Source organism: Stegodyphus dumicola, chromosome 3 (genome assembly GCF_044657685.1).
Source record: "Stegodyphus dumicola isolate Sdum_Otavi_A_Nest chromosome 3, ASM4465768v1".
NCBI lineage: Eukaryota > Metazoa > Arthropoda > Arachnida > Araneae > Eresidae > Stegodyphus > Stegodyphus dumicola.
In genome coordinates, this window is record NC_140770.1 from 165,877,668 (window position 1) to 165,899,050 (window position 21,383).

At 33.9% G+C, this 21,383-nt stretch overlaps 1 protein-coding gene across 2 annotated transcripts in view; it reads right to left on the minus strand.

The window, feature by feature from the left end:
• The window catches only part of LOC118182433 (RCC1-like G exchanging factor-like protein), an 84,179-nt gene that overhangs the window by 31,505 nt on the left and 31,291 nt on the right, over positions 1-21,383 (minus strand). For both annotated transcript variants that reach the window (XM_085813585.1, XM_085813584.1), the window contains exons 4-5: positions 18,583-18,708; positions 5,434-5,549 (exon numbers count right to left, since the gene is read on the minus strand). In XM_085813585.1, coding sequence (XP_085669711.1) covers positions 5,434-5,549; positions 18,583-18,708 — 242 coding nt within the window. The remainder of the gene's footprint in view (positions 1-5,433; positions 5,550-18,582; positions 18,709-21,383) is intronic.

The window sequence follows — 21,383 nt, forward strand, 5'->3', positions numbered from 1 at the left end:
ACTTCTGAATTTGGTGCTACCACATTATCGGGCCAACCATGAAAAGAATTACCACATGCTTTGTCTGATAATTCTTGTCATGGACATAATGCTTTACTATGTTGCCAAAGTAAGCAACCCAGAATTTTACAAAAATGTATTTCATCTAGCAACCCACTAAATATATGCAATTTTGGAATTCAAGGGTAGTTTAAGGCTTCTGCTTGCGATTAGTTTGTGTTTAATTATTTATAGTTTTTATTTTAAGTACTTATGTATTAATGCCACCGCAGCAAACAGATTGGTAGCACATATTATTCTGACAGTTGGAAAGGTTACCAAACAAATACGAGGGCCATCCAGGAAGTAGATTACGTTTCCGTCTGTGTCCGCTAGGGGCGGGGCTAGCGCGGCCATCTTGGGGTCAGAGCGTTGCGCAGCTCAGTCTGCATCTAGCCGTGCTAGTGAGAGGTTCGTGCTGTGCTCCGTTCAGATACTGTGACGGTTTGAAATGTCTGCGTTAATTGAAAATCCCACGAGCTGCGAGGTGCGCTCAGTAATAAGGTTTCTGACTGCAAAAAACTGTAAACCGATAGAAATCTATCGGCAGCTTCGTGAAGTGTATGGGGACAACATTATCACTGAAGGTGGAGTGCGTCAGTGGGTCATAAGATTTCAAAATGGCCGAACCAATGTTCACGACGAAGATCGAAGTGGGAGACCCAGCATAGTGACCGCCGAACTTCTCGAAAAAGTCGATGCTAAAGTCCGTGAAAATCGAAATTTCACAATAACGGAACTTTTTTCGAGTTTTCCACAAATTTTGCGAAGTTTGTTGCACGAAATCATCAGCGAAAAGCTTGGTTACCACAAGTTTTGTGCAAGATGGAAGGCAAGAAGAGGTAACGAAGTGGTTGAAGGCGCAGGCGGCCGAATTTTTCGACGAAGGAATTTCCAAGCTCGTACATCGCTATGATAAATGCCTTAATTTGTATGGTGATTATGTAGAAAAGTAGTATTTGAGTGTGGCTTTCATCTGTATATAATAAAATTTGTTTCCTATACTTTGTTTATTTTTTTATTCCAAAACGTAATCTACTTTCTGTATAGCCCTCATAGAATAGAAAAAGAAGGATTCCTACATGCTAAAGTTAATCATAAATACAATTTTATTGATCCTGATACAGGAGTTCATACAGTTGAGAGAATGTGGGGCAGTGCTAAATGGAGGAACAAGAGACATGGGGGCAGCAAGACATCATTTAGAAACTTATTTAGCAGAGTTCATATGGCAACAGCATCAGGTCAAAGAAAATAGACACTGTTTTGAATCTATGTTAAACTCTATATTGGCCCATTTTCTACCGAAATCCGATTGACTACTTTGATTTTAAATAAAGTGTTTTAATTTATGATAAAAAATTTTAGGTGTAGATTGGAGGCACTTAAAAATCGCGAAATCTGCAGCTGCGGTGGCGTTAATACATAAATACCTTATTTTATTTTATTTATCCCCCTTTAATAAATCATAATGCAACCATAGAGTTAACCAGCTAATGAAAAAGAAAGTGTTGCATTTTTGTTTTCAGAAATATGGCATTTTGCCTAGTAGTAGAACGTAAAAATGCACATCTCATGAAGTTATATTTTGCAAACGATCGAACTGTCCACGCTATCCCACAGAATTCACTACAGAAATGTTTGGAACGAAAGCAAAAAGACCGTTTTGAAGAAATATTAAAGCAAACAGCTGAACAGTATCCACTTACTGTAAAACCTTAAATACTGACAGGCTTGATTTTCATTATTATTGTTAAAATAACAAATTGCATATGTTGTTGTTGTTGCTTATCCTTGAAAGATCTGACATATGTCAGTACAGCTCCAGAAGGTCATTGAACATCAAAAAATCAATAATAGTGAGGGGATCACATGCATATAAATTAAGCAATTGGCTAGCTTTTATTTATCTCCAATGTTATTCTCTTATAGAATTCTAGTAGTTTGAAAGTAATTTATGAATGTTCTTAGGTGATTGTGACAATAGTTTCCTCTAAATAACTATAATTCTCTGATTTTTTTTAAGTTAAATCACGTCAATGTGTACATGGAGAGCAGTGCTAATTTGATCTGCAATGCCGAGAATTCTTCAATTCTCTGATGATTTATTTTCAGGTTAAAACAGATCGCTGTGCATATGGACAAAAGAATGAGACAATAGGAAAATTAAGTGTTTTATTATGGATGCTTGATGCATTTTTTAATTTAGTTAATTTGTTACGTTTTATGAAGTTTTGACTGTTTCATTATGGATATTTTTGCTGTGTAATTCTTACTGTTTCACTGTGCATGTTTCTTTCTCTCTTCCATTCTTTTAAATGGAGATAAAAAATAGAAATGAAAAATTTTTAAAGAGATTTTAGGGGAAAAAATGGCCAGCTGAACATTCAACAGTACAGAGCTCTAAAATATTAATTAAGATTTAAATTTTCTACAATATACAACTTTTGGGACATACATATAAACATAACCACCTAAGCAGAAGCCAAATTTTCTGGTAATCATATACATAACAACTCTCCAGTTTTAACAAGAACTGCTGTCATTTTTGCGAGCACTTTTTTGCTGTTGCTGTTGTTTTCCAAGTTCCAATAGGTTGCACAAATTCCTACAATTTTCTTGTCTAAAATTTAATATTAACATATCTGGAATCTGCTTGCAATAGAAGAAACTGCAGTAAAACTTTAGCAAAAATAGAATATTCTGCCATAAAAATCACTAAAGGAATTTATTGTTTTGAATATCTTCTTATTTCCACCCTCCTCTACAAAAAAACTTCTGCTTGTAAGTAGGTTTATCGATTCATGTCCCCCCCCAAAACAAACTAATATATAAATATACATGAAATAATATATATGTATGTATGTAATAATATTTTGCAATTTCAGTCATTATTCCTTTCTTCTGTAACAAAAAAAAAAAAAAAAAACAGCAAACTACGCCAAGGTAGTTACACTGACATGCAAGTTTTAAACTTATTATGTATATGAAGAATCTAAAATCTGAAAATGTAATTTGATGAGCACTAGATTTTACTGTGTATCCACTACCAAAACTTTACAGATTTATAGCACAAACATTATTTAGTAGATGTTTTACAAAAGATTCAAAATCGATAATAATGGTTTAAATCAAAGCAGTCCAATTGCTTACATAAAATCAGTAACTACAAACAGTATCAACCACATGATAGATCTGTTAGTATATCGGTTTAGATATTAAAATGACAATCTATTACCAGTGTAATCAAATAAATAAATGTTCTGGTAATTCATAAAATTTATTTCTGATAAAATGTAATTTCTTAGAATTTACGTTATTTTATTATTATCAATATATTAATTTTAAAGAAATGAAAATTTTCATACATTTCAAATTCCCATGAAATGTTATCATCAGTAACTTAGCACACTAAAAATACTTTTCATCTCAAACATAAATTTATCAAAAAATAAAATTTTCACCATTAAAATACAAAGTGTTTCAAAATTCATGGGCAGAAATTTAAGGGTTAATAGAAAACATGTAAATTAGCAATTTTCATACTGCAATGCATGGGTGGAAAGCAAGAGGTGAATGGCTAGATGGCGCTGTAACGGAAAACACAAAGTGTGAGTTTTCTTACACACTTTCATTCCTAGCGTGGATTAGGCATGCCAACTTACAGTAATCAGGGAAAGGCAGACATGATGCATTTTATGTATGGTCTTGCAAATGGAAATGCTCTGGAAGCTGAAAGGCAGTGATTTCCGAGAAGACACGCCAGACCAAAAAATGTGTTAGCGAATGCATTGGTGCCTGTGTGAAATAGGATTCTTTATTACCGGTATGCATGATACAGGGTGTGGCAAGAGTGTGCAGATGTTACAAGTTGTAGAGGAGATTCTACAGAGAGTGGAAGATCATCTGGATATCAGCAAGCAAGAAGCTTCCAGAGCCGTAAATGAGCCACACTTGATTGTTTGGCGAATACTACGGGATGAAAGATTACACGAGTACCATGTACAGAAAGTGCAAGCCTCAATACCTGCAGATGTGCCACGTGTCGAATTTTGACATTGGTTTTTGCAACAGTGCAGCCTGATTTCAGTGAACATGTGTTATTCACAGATGAAGGCACCTTTAGTTGTGAAGACATTTTTAATATGCATGTGTGGGCATCTAGCAATCCCCTGGCACACATTCTCATGCATATCATTAGCATTACAGCATAAATGTTTGGGGTGGAACTGTGGGTGACCATTTGATCGGCCCCATACTTTCTGCCATTCCAAATGGACAGCAGAACATACCTCCCATTTATGCAACAGGTAAAGCCAAAATTACTTCAACCTGTTGCAACCAACATACAAGCATGCATGTGGTTCCAGCACAAGAGAGCACCACACCATTTCAGCTTAAATGTGCGGAGCACTTTAGATGCTAAATTCTCAGGGTGATAGACTAGTCGGGGGACATGCACCATGGCTGCCATCCTCACCTGATATCTCTTGTCTGCACATTTTCCTGTGGGACAATTTGCAAAGTCACATCTACGAATGCTCCATCGACTCCAACAAGGCCTAGTTGCCAGGATCACTGTTGCTGCCAGCACCATCCAAGAAATGCTGGGTATGTTTGAAAAAGTGCACTGCTGGCTGCGCCACGTATGTAATGCCTACATTGCCACATGTGGTTGTTCATTTCAGCAGTTCTTCAATTTTATGACACATGTTGTCAATAAAATTAAGATGATGATACCAATGATACCTGTGGAGGATACCTTCTAACGATTCACCACTTACTCTCCACCCATGCACTGCATGGTGAAAATCGCTTGTTCAGATGTTTTCTCACCCCTTAAATTTTTGCCCATGCGTTTCCCAATACCCTATATACTACAAGATCGTGATTTTTACAATATTAAGAATAAACTACATTAACAGAAACTTTTCAATTCCTTTATTGCTTATTTTATGTTAATTTATAATTAAATATTTAATTGCTTATTTTATGTAATGCCTACATTGCCACATGTGGTTGTTCATTTGAGCAGTTCTTCAATTTTGTGACACATGTTGTCAATAAAATTAAGATGATGATACCAATGATACCTGTGGAGGATACCTTCTAATGATTCACCACTTGCTCTCCACCCATGCACTGCATGGTGAAAATTGCTTGTTCAGATGTTTTCTCACCCCTTAAATTTTTGCCCATGCGTTTCCAAATATCCTATATACTACAAGATCGTGATTTTTACAATATTAACAATAAACTACCTTAACAGAAACTTTTTAATTGCTTTATTTCAATAAACTTTGTTATTGAAACAAAATAATACTGCTCATATAAATTAGAATTTCATTCAAAAATGAAAATAATTCACAAAAATAACAAACAAACAAAACTTACTTCTGAAACATCTTCACTAAGGCCTTCCACTTTATAAACTTTGATATTATCACTTTTATCTGTTGCATCGAATGGAACACCACACTGTCCATAACTGTTATTTCCAAGACTGAAAACTGTCATTCAATGATTAAAACATATAAAACACTTTATTCACAAGTTTTACTTATTTTTCCTTTTTTTAATGAAAGAACACATTCAGCATTTACATGCACAAAATTTTTCTTTTCACAAATATTAAAATAAAAGTGTCATTCTTAAGAAAGCAAAATATCAATCAGTTTTAGTGTTTCACCTTCACTTACATAAACTGCAATTTCAACCCTACTTGCCCCACTCCCCCAAAAAACCACAGTCAAAGATAAATCATGACCCCTATTATGTACAATGAGAAAATTATTTTTGCAGAAATCAAAATTAAATATTTATAATTATTGAAAAATTTTAAAAATTATCAAAGAACTGTATGTTTGCATAATTTTTCTTATTTTCAAATTATACTACAGTTATTATAGCGATATATACTATAGTTACTATCGTATATTATTATTCTACTATAACTATTGCAAACAAATTAAGAATCTATTAAAATGTCATCCTTATCGCAATCACATTAATAATTAAAAATTTTAATGAATGATCTCATTGAAACAGTTGTGCTTCTACACTTAGTCTGGTGAATTCTGCGAATATTTGCAACAGCATTTTTGCAATTCAGTGAAACTTTCAACTTCGATTTTTTGGGGATATGCAATAAGCATTTATTATGTTATTAATTAAAATTAGTTAAGCATGGCATAGCTACAAAAATTAAATCCATACATTTTCAGTTTAAGCACCTCAAATTAACCTAATGATTCACTAATGATCATTAGGTTAATTTTTAAGCATATTCCATTACTATCTTACAGCCCATCAAATTTATATAATTCATGTAAGTGTACAAGTATACATTTACTTGTTCCTTGATAAAACATGTGCGAGCTATCTAAGTAAAACTGGCTTCTTATTTACATCATATATATCTAAAAAAAATTACATGTCGTTTCAGTGCCAGGATACGAATAAAAAAATAATGTTTAACATTCAGTTATTGGATGGCATTTAATTAGTTTGCCATTGAGTTATTATACAGTATTTAAATCTCAGGAAAGATCTTGAAGAAAGCTTAGGATACACAAAACTTGCAGTTTAATTTATCTTCTACTAGTCAAGAGGCACCTATTAGATGCTAATAGAACTGCTAATTCTCTTATCTTTTCGGAACGCTTCCATTTGGGCATATGCAGTCATGTACCTTTCTCACTCTACTGAGGATCTGTCATAAATGGCTCTATCATTTAACTATTATATGCGGAGTTGTTAGTTATATAAGTTTTATTTTTCAGTCTCTTAGACACTATGAGTTTGAGAGTATAACAATTTTGACTGTGCAATGTTTTCATATATGGCAAGTTTTATAGCAATAGTAATCAAGTATAGAATGCACTTAATTGCAATTCTGTTTCTTGGATGGACAGAAAAAGAAAGTTTGATTTTTCTGTTGAGATGAACAATATTTATGTCAACTGGGTTTAGAATCTTTCCGAAGGCAATAATAAAGAATCTTTCCGAAGGCAAATGCTGAAAGCAAATGAGACTATAGGAGAAGGAATTGAAAATTGGAGATTCAGATGCTGAAGAAATAGATAAAAGCAAAACAAGACCATAAGATGGCTGGCCAGAAAGAACTTAAGCGCATAAAAAGATTATGAGGATGCGAATAATTATGATAATGAAATGGGTGTTGGGAATAAAGTGTATGGAAAGGACAAGATGATGAAATGGCAGTTGCCCTTGCCCATTTCCAATGTTAGGACTCCCCATAATATTGTATGGTATAAAGAAATGGTGCCCAACTTTTGGCCTATCCCGAATACATTTGCAAAACATCAAATTTTTTGTTAAACATATTTCCAATCTTATGTGATACATCTGAAATATTAATTTCGGCAAATGGGTTTGAGATGAATAATAATATTGGTTGAACTTTATGGAGATCACAGAAGCGGGGTTCAAAATTCTTTTTCAGTGCATTTAGGTTTTCCAAGTATTTCTCTGTTTCAATTGCCTTTTGGTTATTAATATGGCTTGATAAATTCTGAAAATGGGTGAAATGTTTTTCTTTCATCTGATTTATCCACAAATTTAACTTTATCTGAAAAGCAGTTACAATCCCAGTCAATTGAAAAAGGTGTTTTTTTTTTTTTTTTTTTTTTTTTTTCCCTCCCCCTTGGAGATCTTCATTCAGTTTTTTCAGTTTAGCTGTTATATCCATGAAAAATTAAGATCGGATAACCAATTATTATCGTCTAATTTTTTATAACTTTTGTTTCCGGATTCCAAAAAGTGCTTTATTGATGAAAGAAGTTCTACAAATTGCTGAAGGTCCTTGCTGAGCCATCTAACATCGAATGAAGCAATAAGATTCCATGTTCTCTATAAAGTTCATCAGTCAGCAATCAATTATTTTATAACATCTTACAAGATATCTCTTATGACTATAAATTCTTACCATATTTTAACAATTAAGAAATATAAATGAATGTTTATTTTTTAAATATTTTTTTTTCATAGTACCTAATTGGGTTGGCGAGCACATACAAAACGATCGGCGAGCACATACAAAACGATCGGCGAGCACACTTGTGCTCGCAAGCACAAGGTTGGGCACCGCTGGTATAAAGGAAATGAGCAAAAAAAAAAAAAAAAAAATGCAAAACTGTTTTCCAGTCTTATATGCATTTTTTTATGAAGCTATGCTGGACCTTATTGTGGAATATTTTAAATTTATAGTGAAGCTTGGAGGAAGCCAAATGTTATTGCAACCCTTCTTGCTTTGAGCAAGCATCTTATTGTCTTGTTTGTGAAAGCCTTCAGATGGCAGCGAGGAATGCCAAATTGAATGCCAAATTTTGGCACATAAAATTGTTTATGTGAATGTTCTCATCTGCGAGTATAGCTTAAGGACTGTATATATTGTACATATTTCCATACAATAAAAAGTAAAAGGATTATGAAGATTCCATTTTTGAACCACAAGATCACTAATTCAACACTTGTTGAGAATACTAATAAATTCCAGAGAAATAATGAAAAAAAAAGGCATACAGCAGAGAGAGAGAGAATGTAAGATCACAGATTCAACAGAACTAAATACTTTCATAGATCTATTATATATTGCCAGAAATAACTGAAATAGTAGAATAAATACAAATGATTTATGGGCTACTGATGGACCAAGAGGGGTTCAGATTTTTCCCCTGACTGTGTCTCAAAACGCATTTCACATTCTGTTATAAGCTGTAAGATTTTATGATAAGGAAATTCGGAAAAATAAATATGCGCCAATCACAGAACTATTCAACATATTTGTTCAACACTGCCAAAATAATTATTCTGTAGATGAGAACATTACTATTGATGAAATGCTACCAGTGCTCAGAGAAAAGTGCCCCTTTCAACGATATATATTTAATAAGTAACCTAAGTACAGCATAAAAGGCTTATCTAGGATTGATTACAAAATATTCTATACTGTGAATTTGGAGGTACACTTAGGAGCACAGCCAGATGTTCCTTAAAAAGTCAATAATGGTAGCAATTCAGTGGTGAAAAGATCGTCTGCACCAATAAATGAAAGTGGATGAAACATCACAGCAGATAACTGGTTTACCAGCTATGAGCTAGTCAATGATCTAAAAAATCACAAACTGGAACTGTAAGGAAAAATAAGCATCAACAACCACAAATTTTGTTTCTTCTTGTAGTTGTGAGCAATTTGCATCAAAGCTTGGTTTTCAAGGGAATTTAATGTTAGTATCATATATTCCAAAGAAAGGGGGAAATGTCATGCTGCTAGTGAGCATGCATCATTATGCAGCAATAAATACTACAACAAATGATAAAAATAAACCTGAGATAATAACATTTTATAATCATACAAAAACAAAAGTTGGCATTGTAGAAAAATTGTGTGGTACATATTCTACTTCCAGAAACACTAATCACTGGCTCATGGTAATATTCTATATGATGCTAGACTTCAGGAAAATCAATGCCTATGCTATTTACAAAAGAGACCAAAACCCTGGATTAGTGAAATGAAGGCATTTTATCAAATCTTTCATTTTAAAATTGACAAAAGAACGTATACATAATTGCTGAAACATATGATCTTTGCTAAAAGAATGGAGAAAATGCATTTTTGAAACTACAACACAATGTAAAGAACAAGGCTGCAGTCATGTTAAGCTTGAATAAAAAAAAAGGGAGGACTCAACCAAACGATCATATAATGAAAGAAAAAGGTGCCACATTCACAACAGGGAAAAAAAATTGATTGATACAGTGGTGACCAAAATTGTGAACACTTTTGGAAATTTTTATGTTTTTGAACTTTGCATGCTTATAGAAAATGTTACGTTTCTCAAAATGCAAACTTGTATATATCATTTTAAAGAGAATTTATTACTGAATTCAATATAAAACACAAAATTCAATTATTTGCAATACAAAAAAAAGTTATATGTACTTTAATATAAATAAAAAAACACAGTTATGAAGTGGTTTGTAATGTCTAGCTTTCCTGGCCAATCACTGTTCTCGTTCTGAGAACCAATCAAATGTTAGTAACTGCCAGTAGAAGCTGACATCATGTTTACACTTGAAACAATTCATTATTTTGCTTTGTTCTGTAGAAGGAGGACCTGTTTCTTATACACTGCAATTACAAGTAGGAATTTTTGTAAAAAATTTTAATATTTAGTCAAGAAGCAATGACATCAAATAAAAGAGTAGATTGGACACCTAGAAAGAGATGTAATATTATTGTGTTATGAGAAAGTGACCTTTCCTATGCTGAAATTGCAAGACAGGTGGGTGGTTCAGTGACTACATCTGGAGTACGAAAGTTTTGTTTACGATATCAGAAGACAAATTCAATATAAAACAAAGAAGGAAAAGGCCAAAAAAAGTGCACCACATCTATTGATGACAGAAGAATAAAATGACTATGTCTACAAGATAGAAAAATGTCATCAGCGGCCATCAGAAGTGATCTGAATGATGCTGGTGTTTCTGTCAGTTCAAGAACAATCAGGAGAAGCTCAGATGTTGGACTGAGAGGTAGAATTCCAGGAAAAAAGCCTTATCTTAATTTTCAGCAACCGTAAAAAGACTACAGTGGGCAAAGGAAACACATTAATTGGACAGATGATCAGTGGTCACAAGTTATATGGAGTGATGAAACTAAGATATCGTAATTCGGTAGTGATGGGCGAAAATATGTAAGACGTAGAATAGGAGAAGAGCTACATCCTGACTGCATTCTAGCAACTGTGAAGAGCCCAGTTAGTGTTATGATTTGGTCATGCATGTCAGCAGATGGTATTGGTCACCTTCATGTCATCGATGGGACACAATGCCAGAAAATACATTGACACTATTCTAGAACCAAAACTTCTACCTTCCATCAGAGATCTCTTTCCCAACAATGCTTCGTTTATTTTTCAGCAGGATTCTGCTCCTTGCCACATGGCCAAAATATCAAAAGAGTGGTTTCGTACAAAGAGCATTAAATTGTTGTCATGGCCAGGAAACAGTCCTGACCTCAATTCTATCGAAAATTTGTGGCACCGTTTGAAAACTCTTGTCCGAATGAGGCGCCCATCAAATAAAAGGGAACTAATGGAGGCTATAATTGTTTCCTGGCATCATGTAATAACGAAAGAAGAGCTTAAAACTCTTGTCAGCTCAATGAAACGTCGATGTGAAGCCGTAATAAAAAATAAAGGGTACCATACTAAGTACTGATAACTCACTGCAATCCTCACTATCTAATGTATATCGATAACTATTATCGTTGAACTTTTTTTGTATTGCAAATAATTGAATTTTGGGTTTTGTATTGAATTCAGTAATAAATTCTCTTTAAAATCATATATACAAGTTTGCATTTTGTGAAACATAATGTTTTCTATAAGCATACAAACTTCAAAAACATAAAAATTTCCAAAAGTGTCCACAATTTTGGCCACCACACACACACAAAGCTTGCAACAAATACATTTCTTCAAAACATGCCAATTATGTTTGTAAAATTGACAAGCTATATTAATTATATTTACACTCATGTCCATAAATTAAAGATAATTCGGAGTCACGTGGAAATCGAACTCTAAAATAAATATATCACCTGTAAAATCACTACACATATCTTCAAGAATCATATGCAAATTTCAGGAAGTAACCAGATGACACCGATGGTACATCACAATGACGAGAGTTTAAGAGAGTGATATATAAGGAATACAGGCAAAGAAGTATAATTGTTCGCAGGTGCTTTAAAAGCATTTCAGTGCAATAACCGAATAGTTATGACACAAAGGACGCATTTGGATGATGTTTTACGTGGTAGAATTATCGGCCGTCTGGAATGTGGACGTACTCAAATGGAAGTATCAGACGAACTTGGAATTGCCCAGAGTGTCATCTCCAGGCTTTGGCAACGATTCCAAGATGATGGTAATGTGAGTAGAGGTTACAGCACAGATCGCCCCCGAGTTACAATGCTGAATGAGGACCGGTATTTGGCAGTTACTGCCAAAAAAACAGGCGGAGCACAGCCTCACACCTGTCTCATCAGCTCTCTTTAGCCACTGGTACGACAATTTCAAGGCAGACTGTGTACAGATGCTTAGGGCAGATTGGTCTATATGCTCGTAGACCTGTCAGATGCGTTCCACTTACTGCAACTCACTGTCGCCTGCGGTTAGCCTGGAGTAGAGAGCATGCATTGTGGACACCGCAACATGGGCTTGTGTGATGTTTTCCGACGAGTCCAGGTTTAGCTTGCAGTCTGATTCTCGAAGGACTTTCATATGGAGAGCTCCAGGTACCCGTTACCACCAAGAAAACATCATTGAACGACACCATTACTGTGGTGCAGGAGTGCTTGCTTGGGGTGGAATTATTCTGGGTTTCAGAACTGACCTGCATGTTCAAATTGGAACCATGACAAGACAAAGCTATCGGGACGTCATTCTGGAACAACATGTACGTTTGTTTCTGGGCACCATGGGCGCACAATTTGTGTTTATAGATGACAGCACCCGTCCTCACCGTGCAAACATCGTAAGCGAATGCCTTCAATCGGAGGATATCACCCGTATAGACTGACCAGCATTCTCACCAGACTTGAATCCAGTACAGCATGTGTGGAACATGCTTGGCCGACGAGTTGCAGCCCGTCAACCTCCTCTTACATGTCTACCAGAACTTCGGAGAGCATTGCTTTTTGAGTGGTGTAATATCCCCCAAGATCAGATCGATAATTTGATACTCAGCATGCCTAGGCGTTGTACGGTGTGTATTGCATCGTCTGGGAGACATACAATGTATTGACAATCATACCAACCATGTAATATTGGTTTTTTGTAAATAGGTTTTTTTTGTAATTTGCTCCAGGGAGAAAAAATCGTAATTTTTTTAATAATATCAAACATACAGCATCTTTTTTTGCTCTTTACCTTTTGTTTAATAAATAAGCTTTACAAATAAGTCAAATTTGTTTTGCTTCTAACTCTTCCTTTACCTGATTTTGCATTATCCTTAATTTATGGACATGAGTGTAGTATACCGGTATATTTCCACAATAATATTTCACTGTTTTAACTGTGTTGATTATTTTCACATTTGCTATTTTCTCCTTTAATGTTACTATTTCTAGGCATATAGGGTTACTACATGTATTATGAATTGGCATTTGTATTTTGCATTTTTTAACATGAATAACAATCTGAATCAGAACCTTCAGTTTCTAGCAAAATATTAGTGCAAACCTAAATGTAACATACTCAAGTCTCTCAGATGCCACATGGATAACTATGTTCTAAAATCTGGTGGGTGGCTGAAGGTTAGTGTTCAGATCCACACCACATGCAGAAATTTCCAGAAGGAGATTTTGAATCACCTACTGCGTAGTCCAGTTTTATGCCAGTGATAGCAATTCTCAATTGTTTCTTTACTAAAAGAAACATCTCAATTGGCAAAAGTTCAAAAAATGAAAATTTAGTGAAACAAAAAGTTATGACATGGTTTAAACAACAAGCAGTAAAAGTTTCTAATACAAGAATATAAAACTAAGTTCCTATATATAAAATGTCTAGATCTGGGATTTCTGATACATCAGTAATGCCCCTGGAGGTTGATGGAATTTTAAAAGGGGTCAATAATGATTATCAAGGAATCGACTAAGGTTGAGAGACAAATATGCACTGGCAACTGATCAGCATAATCAAAATCCCATTGGTTACAAAATATTTATTCATAAAACTGATAATTAATTGATTATTAATATACAGCTAAATCATATAGCATGAAAGATATATAAAATAAATGTAAAGGAAAACTATACTAAAATTATGATGCAAGATGAGTTCATAGTGCTGAAGGAAGATGCTCAAATGCAAGTCTTATTCAAAACACATGGGTATGCTAAGTTTTGATATTTAAAAGTCATACAAGAAAAAAATCAAGAAATAAAAGTTGTTACCAAACCAACATTACTGACTTTTCTCTTGTCTTACCTAATGGAAATAGGCTTTAGTTAATAATTTACCGGAGAAAACAAGAGGTTAAATATTTTTCAATGAGGTGACTTAACCAGTGGTATGCCAAATATTAAAAAAACTGCATCAATACATCAATTAATTCATATGCAGTCATTATATTCATTAAAATTGAACTTTTATGCATTTAGTATATGTGATTTTTGTATCTGAAAACCTGCTTATATTAGTAAAATTTAAATTATTAATAATGCACACAATAATAAAACATAAATATAATAAAGCCTTTTTTTCTTTTCAAAACTTTTGTTCATATTCTTAGCCTAATTTTTAACTAAGTTATTTATATGCAATTAATTATATTATGATTATGCACTATTATGTATATTATAAAGAAAAGTGTCAGAGGGTCAATGAAGAATGTTATTTTAAAAGGGTAAGTACAGGCTAGAAATCTCTGTTCTAGATTATGGATGCCATTATGTTTTTAAAAAAAATTTTCTTCCTACTTTCCAATTATCTGCACCTCCAATGAAATGTTGCAAACTCTTTCGTGACTTTGGATAGCATTTGCAAACTCATCGACAACTGTGGAGAGACACATTTCTCTGGTCACCCTTTTATCATATTTCAACATATCCAGTGCTCTTTTATCATATTTCAACATATCCAGTGCTCCCTAATTTTTATACTTACATACTTCTCAAGCGTAATTACACCAGTTGTCTTTCAGCATAATCCCAATTCTTCTTCAAAAGAATTTCATTGTTATTCTTTGCCCAACAATAAAGCAAACAGCTGTTGCAAACAAAATGCAGCTATGTTGAAACCAGTTTCTGGAACTTTGATTGCACTTTTTCTTAATGCACTCCATAAAATTTGATCATTTAAGATTCATAGGATGTGAATATTTACATTATTGGCACAAATACCACAGATCATATATAATCCAACAAATGAATGCAGAAAATGTGCTAGCTCCAGATAAGGTTACCAGAGTTAAAACTATCATCATTGGCATTTTATGTTTTACTTTACAATGATTTGATTGGATAACATTCCACCTGATTCAACCTGCTCGGCAAAATTTTCACCCTCGTCATGGCATAATTAAACATTACAGTATTTTCATTTTGACTCATATATGGCTATTGAAATTTGGGTAAATTTTTCAAGAAATATGCACTCTCAGCCTATATTAGCAGTGCCATGACTGGCTAAATCCGGTCATGAGATGTTTTGTCACTTAGTATATATCAGCTTATAATTTTAAGATATTTTGCTTTCTTACTTTTATAATATAAATGTCATTTTAATAAATGTAAGTTTATGAAAAAAAGAGATTAAAATAAGTAAATAACAGATTTAGCTAATAAAGGCTGTTTAAAGACAGGTTTTCAAGATAGATACAAAAACCCGTGCTGCTCAGAGGGTTAAAAAATATACAGTACTTCTTTGCAACTTTTTGGTAGGAATCAGAAAATTTACTCTTCTGTTATCAAGATCGGATTTAGAAATGTATGTACGTATGCATGCATGGATAGACGGATGGATTCATGTATGCAATATAGCAGGGTTGGCCAAACTTCATGTCAGTAAGAGCCGCACGTTTGAATTCAGGAATGTTTGAGAGCCACATCTAGATTTTCTAACAGCCACAAGTTCATATTTACATCATTATAGAAGTAGTGGAGGAGGTTTTTAATAGAAAGAAATCTTTGATAACTTTGTAAAAAGAGTCTAAACTAATTAATTACTTCTTTTTGACCACTGAATAGTTTTAGTTTACCATATTTCATACATATATTTTATATGCATGAGCCGCACAAATTGCCTGTGAGAGCCACATGAGGCTCGCGAGCCGCACTTTGGCCACCCCTGCAATAAAGTATATGTATGTAACATATGTATGTGTGTGCATATATACACACATATATGCATATACATACATATTCACATGTATACATACATATGTTTCTGAACTGGTCCTCATTACAGAAGAATACCTTAGAAGGTACTAAAAAATGTTATATAATATAATCCAATTTTTAATGCAAGTCTGATCAAAAAAAAATCTGCCCAAATGCTGACTTTGTATCATTATATAAATACTTAATATTTTAAATATACCATACTACATCTTGGGTAGTCTATATTTTTGGGTACCTCCTGGATTATTGCCAAGTTGTTGATTTATTTATCAACAAGTTATTGTTTCATTTATGGTAACCTGAATATTTTACGGAGTATGTTTTAGAAACCCTATCATGACGTGATTGGTTGTAATGCATGATTGTGGTGATTTTGATTTTTAAAGGCTTCTTTCTGCATTGGATGTCGCTTAGGAAGTATGTTCCTTATTTTGTGCTTTACACTGTAAAATAGCTACCATGATAATATTAATTTGAAGTTTCTGCACAATTTGGAATGAACAGGAAAAAAGCATTAATTGACTAATGTGTAAATGAAGGTTTACTCAATATTCATTATAAGTGTCCTGTTTGTATGAAGGAAACGTGTATGGTCGAACATAAAGATCATTCAGATGGCTTTGAATGGATTTGTCTGACAATTCAGCACTACATAGGATATTTTTTATTCTTACTTTTGTGAATTTATGTGCTAATGGCAATATACAGATTTCAGATAATTTTAAACAGTTTTTGGATGCTGTTAAAGAATTCTGTTTGCCACACACAAGACAAATAATGTAAGTCAATATTTCCTTTTTGTACTGTGTAGATTAGACAACATGCATTTCCATTCTTACACTATTTCTCTGTTTGATTTAAAATGCAGTTTATTGAGATTATATATTTTTTGGGTACTATTCCGTTTTGAGGACCGTAAAAAAATTGCAGCGAAAATGTATGCGCTAAAGTGCCAAATCTAGCAAACGCGCCTACTTAACAGCATGCCAAATCTAGCGTACTCGCTGATTTCAGATTGCATAAGTTTAGATAGTTCTATATTTCTTAGACACCATTGAAATATTAGTTTAATTTTTAAATCCTTTTTTGATATCCTATGGATTTAACAATTTGGGAATCGCCCATGATGAAGAGTCTGCAATAGCATTTTGGGTAAAGTGCAGATTTACCCACTGCTTGACACGTTTTTAAGAATTGCACATATTCGGTATCCATGTACACATCCACCTATTTTCACTTTAAAAAAAAACCCAGAATTGCACAAAAATGGCACTGCACACACCCTTGATTTTATCTACGTACACGTCTACCTATTTTCACTTAAAAAGTCAAAGAAAATTGACAAAAATCCAATTGTTTTTAACCCTTGTAAAAAGTGGTAAACAAATAAGTGGGCGATTCTGCACTTTACCAAGAATTTTTTCAAAGAAAAGGCATCATTCATTATAGAAAATTATGTTTGAACATTCAATGAGATGAAATTGTGCTTTAGCGATAACTCAGTAGCGAAATAGCGATGCAGGCATCCAATCAAATATGTTTAGCAACTTTTATATGAATTATAATAATGATTTATTCTTCATTCAGTCATGTTTAGCCTTTTTATATAAATTATAATAATAAAAAAAGTATTATATGAAATTAAACTTTCATCTCTGAATTAAAACATCAAACTTAGATAGCTATTTACTATTATACTTCCTTTCTTGCATCAGGGTTGCCGCAGTTATTTTTGGCAACACTGGCATCAACAATAGTTTGGCGATTTTTTACGGCCCTCAAAACCGAATAGTACCATTTTTTGTTTTAATTATGTTTTTATGCATTATGTTTTGGATGCCATTTCACTGAGAAGGATGTTGCACATAAACAGGAATGGCGCCAAAAAATAGCCAATTTACACCAAGGGGTACCCTGAAGTATATTTTTTCCAACATCTGTATTTCCATGTAACATCGTCCATGAAACTGGAGATGATATCAAACAGGCATTCTTAGGGCCAGATTCAGAAATGTATGTGTATCACGTGTGTATGTCAGTGTAAGTGTGTGTATATACACACATACATACATATGTGTATGATATATATATATATATACACATGCATACATGAAGACATCCATTCATACATTCATTCCTAAATCTGGTCGCAGAAACAAAAGAGGTCCATCAAATGTTGTATACAAAACAATATTTTTGTAATAAGCATTAATACAGTATAGTTTTTACTGACAAATTTCCACACAGTAAAATAGTTTGCCAGGTACTTATACAATAAACTTCTTTTCTGTCTCAGATATATTCTCTAAAAGAGACAATATGTCTGGTTCCATGCAATTCAGGAACCTTAGCTTTAAATCCTCAAATAATTTAAATGTTACTACTTACTCTTGCTTGCATGGGTTAATAATATGGAACCATTCAATCCTTTAATTTTTCAAAAATTTCTTCTAACTAAAGATAATTATAGCTAATAGGATACAGAATCAGCAGATACAGAAGTATAATTAGACATAATTTACTGTCTTTGAATATTAAATTTTACTATTCAATATTATGTTTCAGAATTCAAAAAACAATAAAAGTCTGCATGTCTGCATTAAGCTTACTTCCTTCTTTATCTGTAATCACTACAGTGTGGGCTCTGCCACATCCCACTTTAAGAGCTTTAGTATTTAAGTTGTATAATGGTAGAGCTATAGGTACTGGTTCAGCAAGAGCTTCAAGAGAGTTACCTGGAAAGGAAAAAAAAAAAAAAAAAAAGCATTACTTAATATTACTGAATACATTAAACAACTGTAATAACAGCTTCACTTACTGCATAAAAGTCCCCTTCCCTCACTACACAACAAAGTCACAGTAAGGGACTTGTTATACCCTCTTAACTAGGGTTATTCTGCATTTCATGTAGTCATATCATTTTTTTTATTTTTATCTGTATAATATACATCAACAAAATGGCAAAGAAATTGTTAAAATCATTTTTAGTAATGTTATAAAACAAAAAAGGACAAAACTTTAGAGGATTTACCACTCACAATTATTTCAAGATTAGCATTGCTTTAACGGTGTAACTCACTTTTCGAAATATTTAATTTCTTTTAATGAATTATTTCTTCATGATCACTTCTATTATTTTTCTACTAATACTTTATGGCAGTTTGAAATGTATGAAAAGACAATTTTAAAGTACTTTTCTACTAATATCACAGACTATGAAATAAAATAAACATAATTCATCATAACAGGTTCTTTAAATTCATATTTCATTTTAAAGCACTGCTTTTCAAGCCTATTTCTTCTTTTTCCTGCAAGTTATAACATAATAATAAAAAAATTTCTAAATTCAATTCATACACATCATTATCGGTGCATTTGGTACCTTTTTGTACCAGCGGCCAAACGGAGTGGAGCATCAGTAGCCAAATGTGCTTAGCCTGTGTATATCACATCATAAATAGTTATGCAATGCTTAACGCACGAATGTAACACTGTACAATGCCGAATTGGTGCAATTCTCTGATTTTTTTTTAAAAAAAGGAACATCGGAGAATTCCAATTTCAGTATCATGCACTTCAGCACTGCTTGCATAAAACATATATATTATACTATAAAATTATAGCAAATTCTATAATTACAATTATTGTTATTAGAAGTTCATATTCCTTCCCCATGAAGCTTTATGTATCATTAGGTTTACTACCATCTACTTAGATACCATGCTATTGCTTATGTTTTATACTAGCCAGCACCCCATTAATAGAAAAGTACTGAGTATCTTAAATTATTATTACTTATGTTTTCTATTACACTGATGATAAAAAAAAAAATCAGTATTTTACAACTTAGGTTTACAATAACAATCTGCTAAGAATAAGAATGCTTTATAATGAATCAAATAATACAGCCAAAATATGAAGCAAGATGAAAAGATATTTCATGACAGCAGCAAACTAATCAATTTTAACTGAATATACGAGGGCCATCCAGGAAGTAGATTACGTTTCCGTCTGTGTCCGCTAGGGGCGGGGCTAGCGCGGCCATCTTGGGGTCAGAGCGTTGCGCAGCTCAGTCTGCATCTAGCCGTGCTAGTGAGAGGTTCGTGCTGTGCTCCGTTCAGATACTGTGACGGTTTGAAATGTCTGCGTTAATTGAAAATCCCGCGAGCTGCGAGGTGCGCTCAGTAATAAGGTTTCTGACTGCAAAAAACTGTAAACCGATAGAAATCTATCGGCAGCTTCGTGAAGTGTATGGGGACAACATTATCACTGAAGGTGGAGTGCGTCAGTGGGTCATAAGATTTCAAAATGGCCGAACCAATGTTCACGACGAAGATCGAAGTGGGACACCCAGCATAGTGACCGCCGAACTTCTCGAAAAAGTCGATGCTAAAGTCCGTGAAAATCGAAATTTCACAATAACGGAACTTTCTTTGAGTTTTCCACAAATTTCGCGAAGTTTGTTGCACGAAATCATCAGCGAAAAGCTTGGTTACCACAAGTTTTGTGCAAGATGGATTCCAAAAATCTTGACAGAGGACCACAAAAATCAGCGAATGGCTGCAGCGTTGAACTTCTTGGACGCTTACCATAAGGATGGTGACTCTTTACTCGATCGCATCGTTACTGGTGACAAAACATGGGTGAAACATGTGAACTGTTAAACGAAATTGCAATCAATGCAGTGGGGGCACACAAGTTCTCCCCAAAAACCCAAGAAATGCATGCAAACAATGTCGGCAAGGAAGATGATGGCGACTGTTTTTTGGGACAGAAAAGGTGTAATTTTGGTGGACTTCCTGGAAAGAGGCACTACAATAAACTCTCAAAGGTATTGCCAAACTCTCCAAAAACTCAGAAGAGCAATTCAAAACAAGCGCAGAGGAATGTTGAGCTCTAAGATCTTGTTGATTCACGACAACGCCCGGCCCCACACGGCAAATGTCACTCGTAAAGTTCTTGAATCTTTTAAGTGGGAGTTGTTTCCTCATCCGCCGTACAGTCCCGACCTGGCACCGAGCGACTTCCACCTATTCCCAGCAATGAAGAAGTGGCTGGCTATGCAGCGTTTTGATGACGACGCACAGCTGCAAGAAGAGGTAACGAAGTGGTTGAAGGCGCAGGCGGCCGAATTTTTCGACGAAGGAATTTCCAAGCTCGTACATCGCTACGATAAATGCCTTAATTTGTATGGTGACTATGTAGAAAAGTAGTATTTGAGTGTGGCTTTCATCTGTATATAATAAAATTTGTTTCCTATACTTTGTTTATTTTTTTATTCCAAAACGTAATCTACTTTCTGGATAGCCCTCGTAATTATGCTATCACATATACTTAAAATTTTAACAATTGTCTATGACAAGTGTTGAATGCAGCTATAATAATATAAAGAATTTACACGTTTTTATCA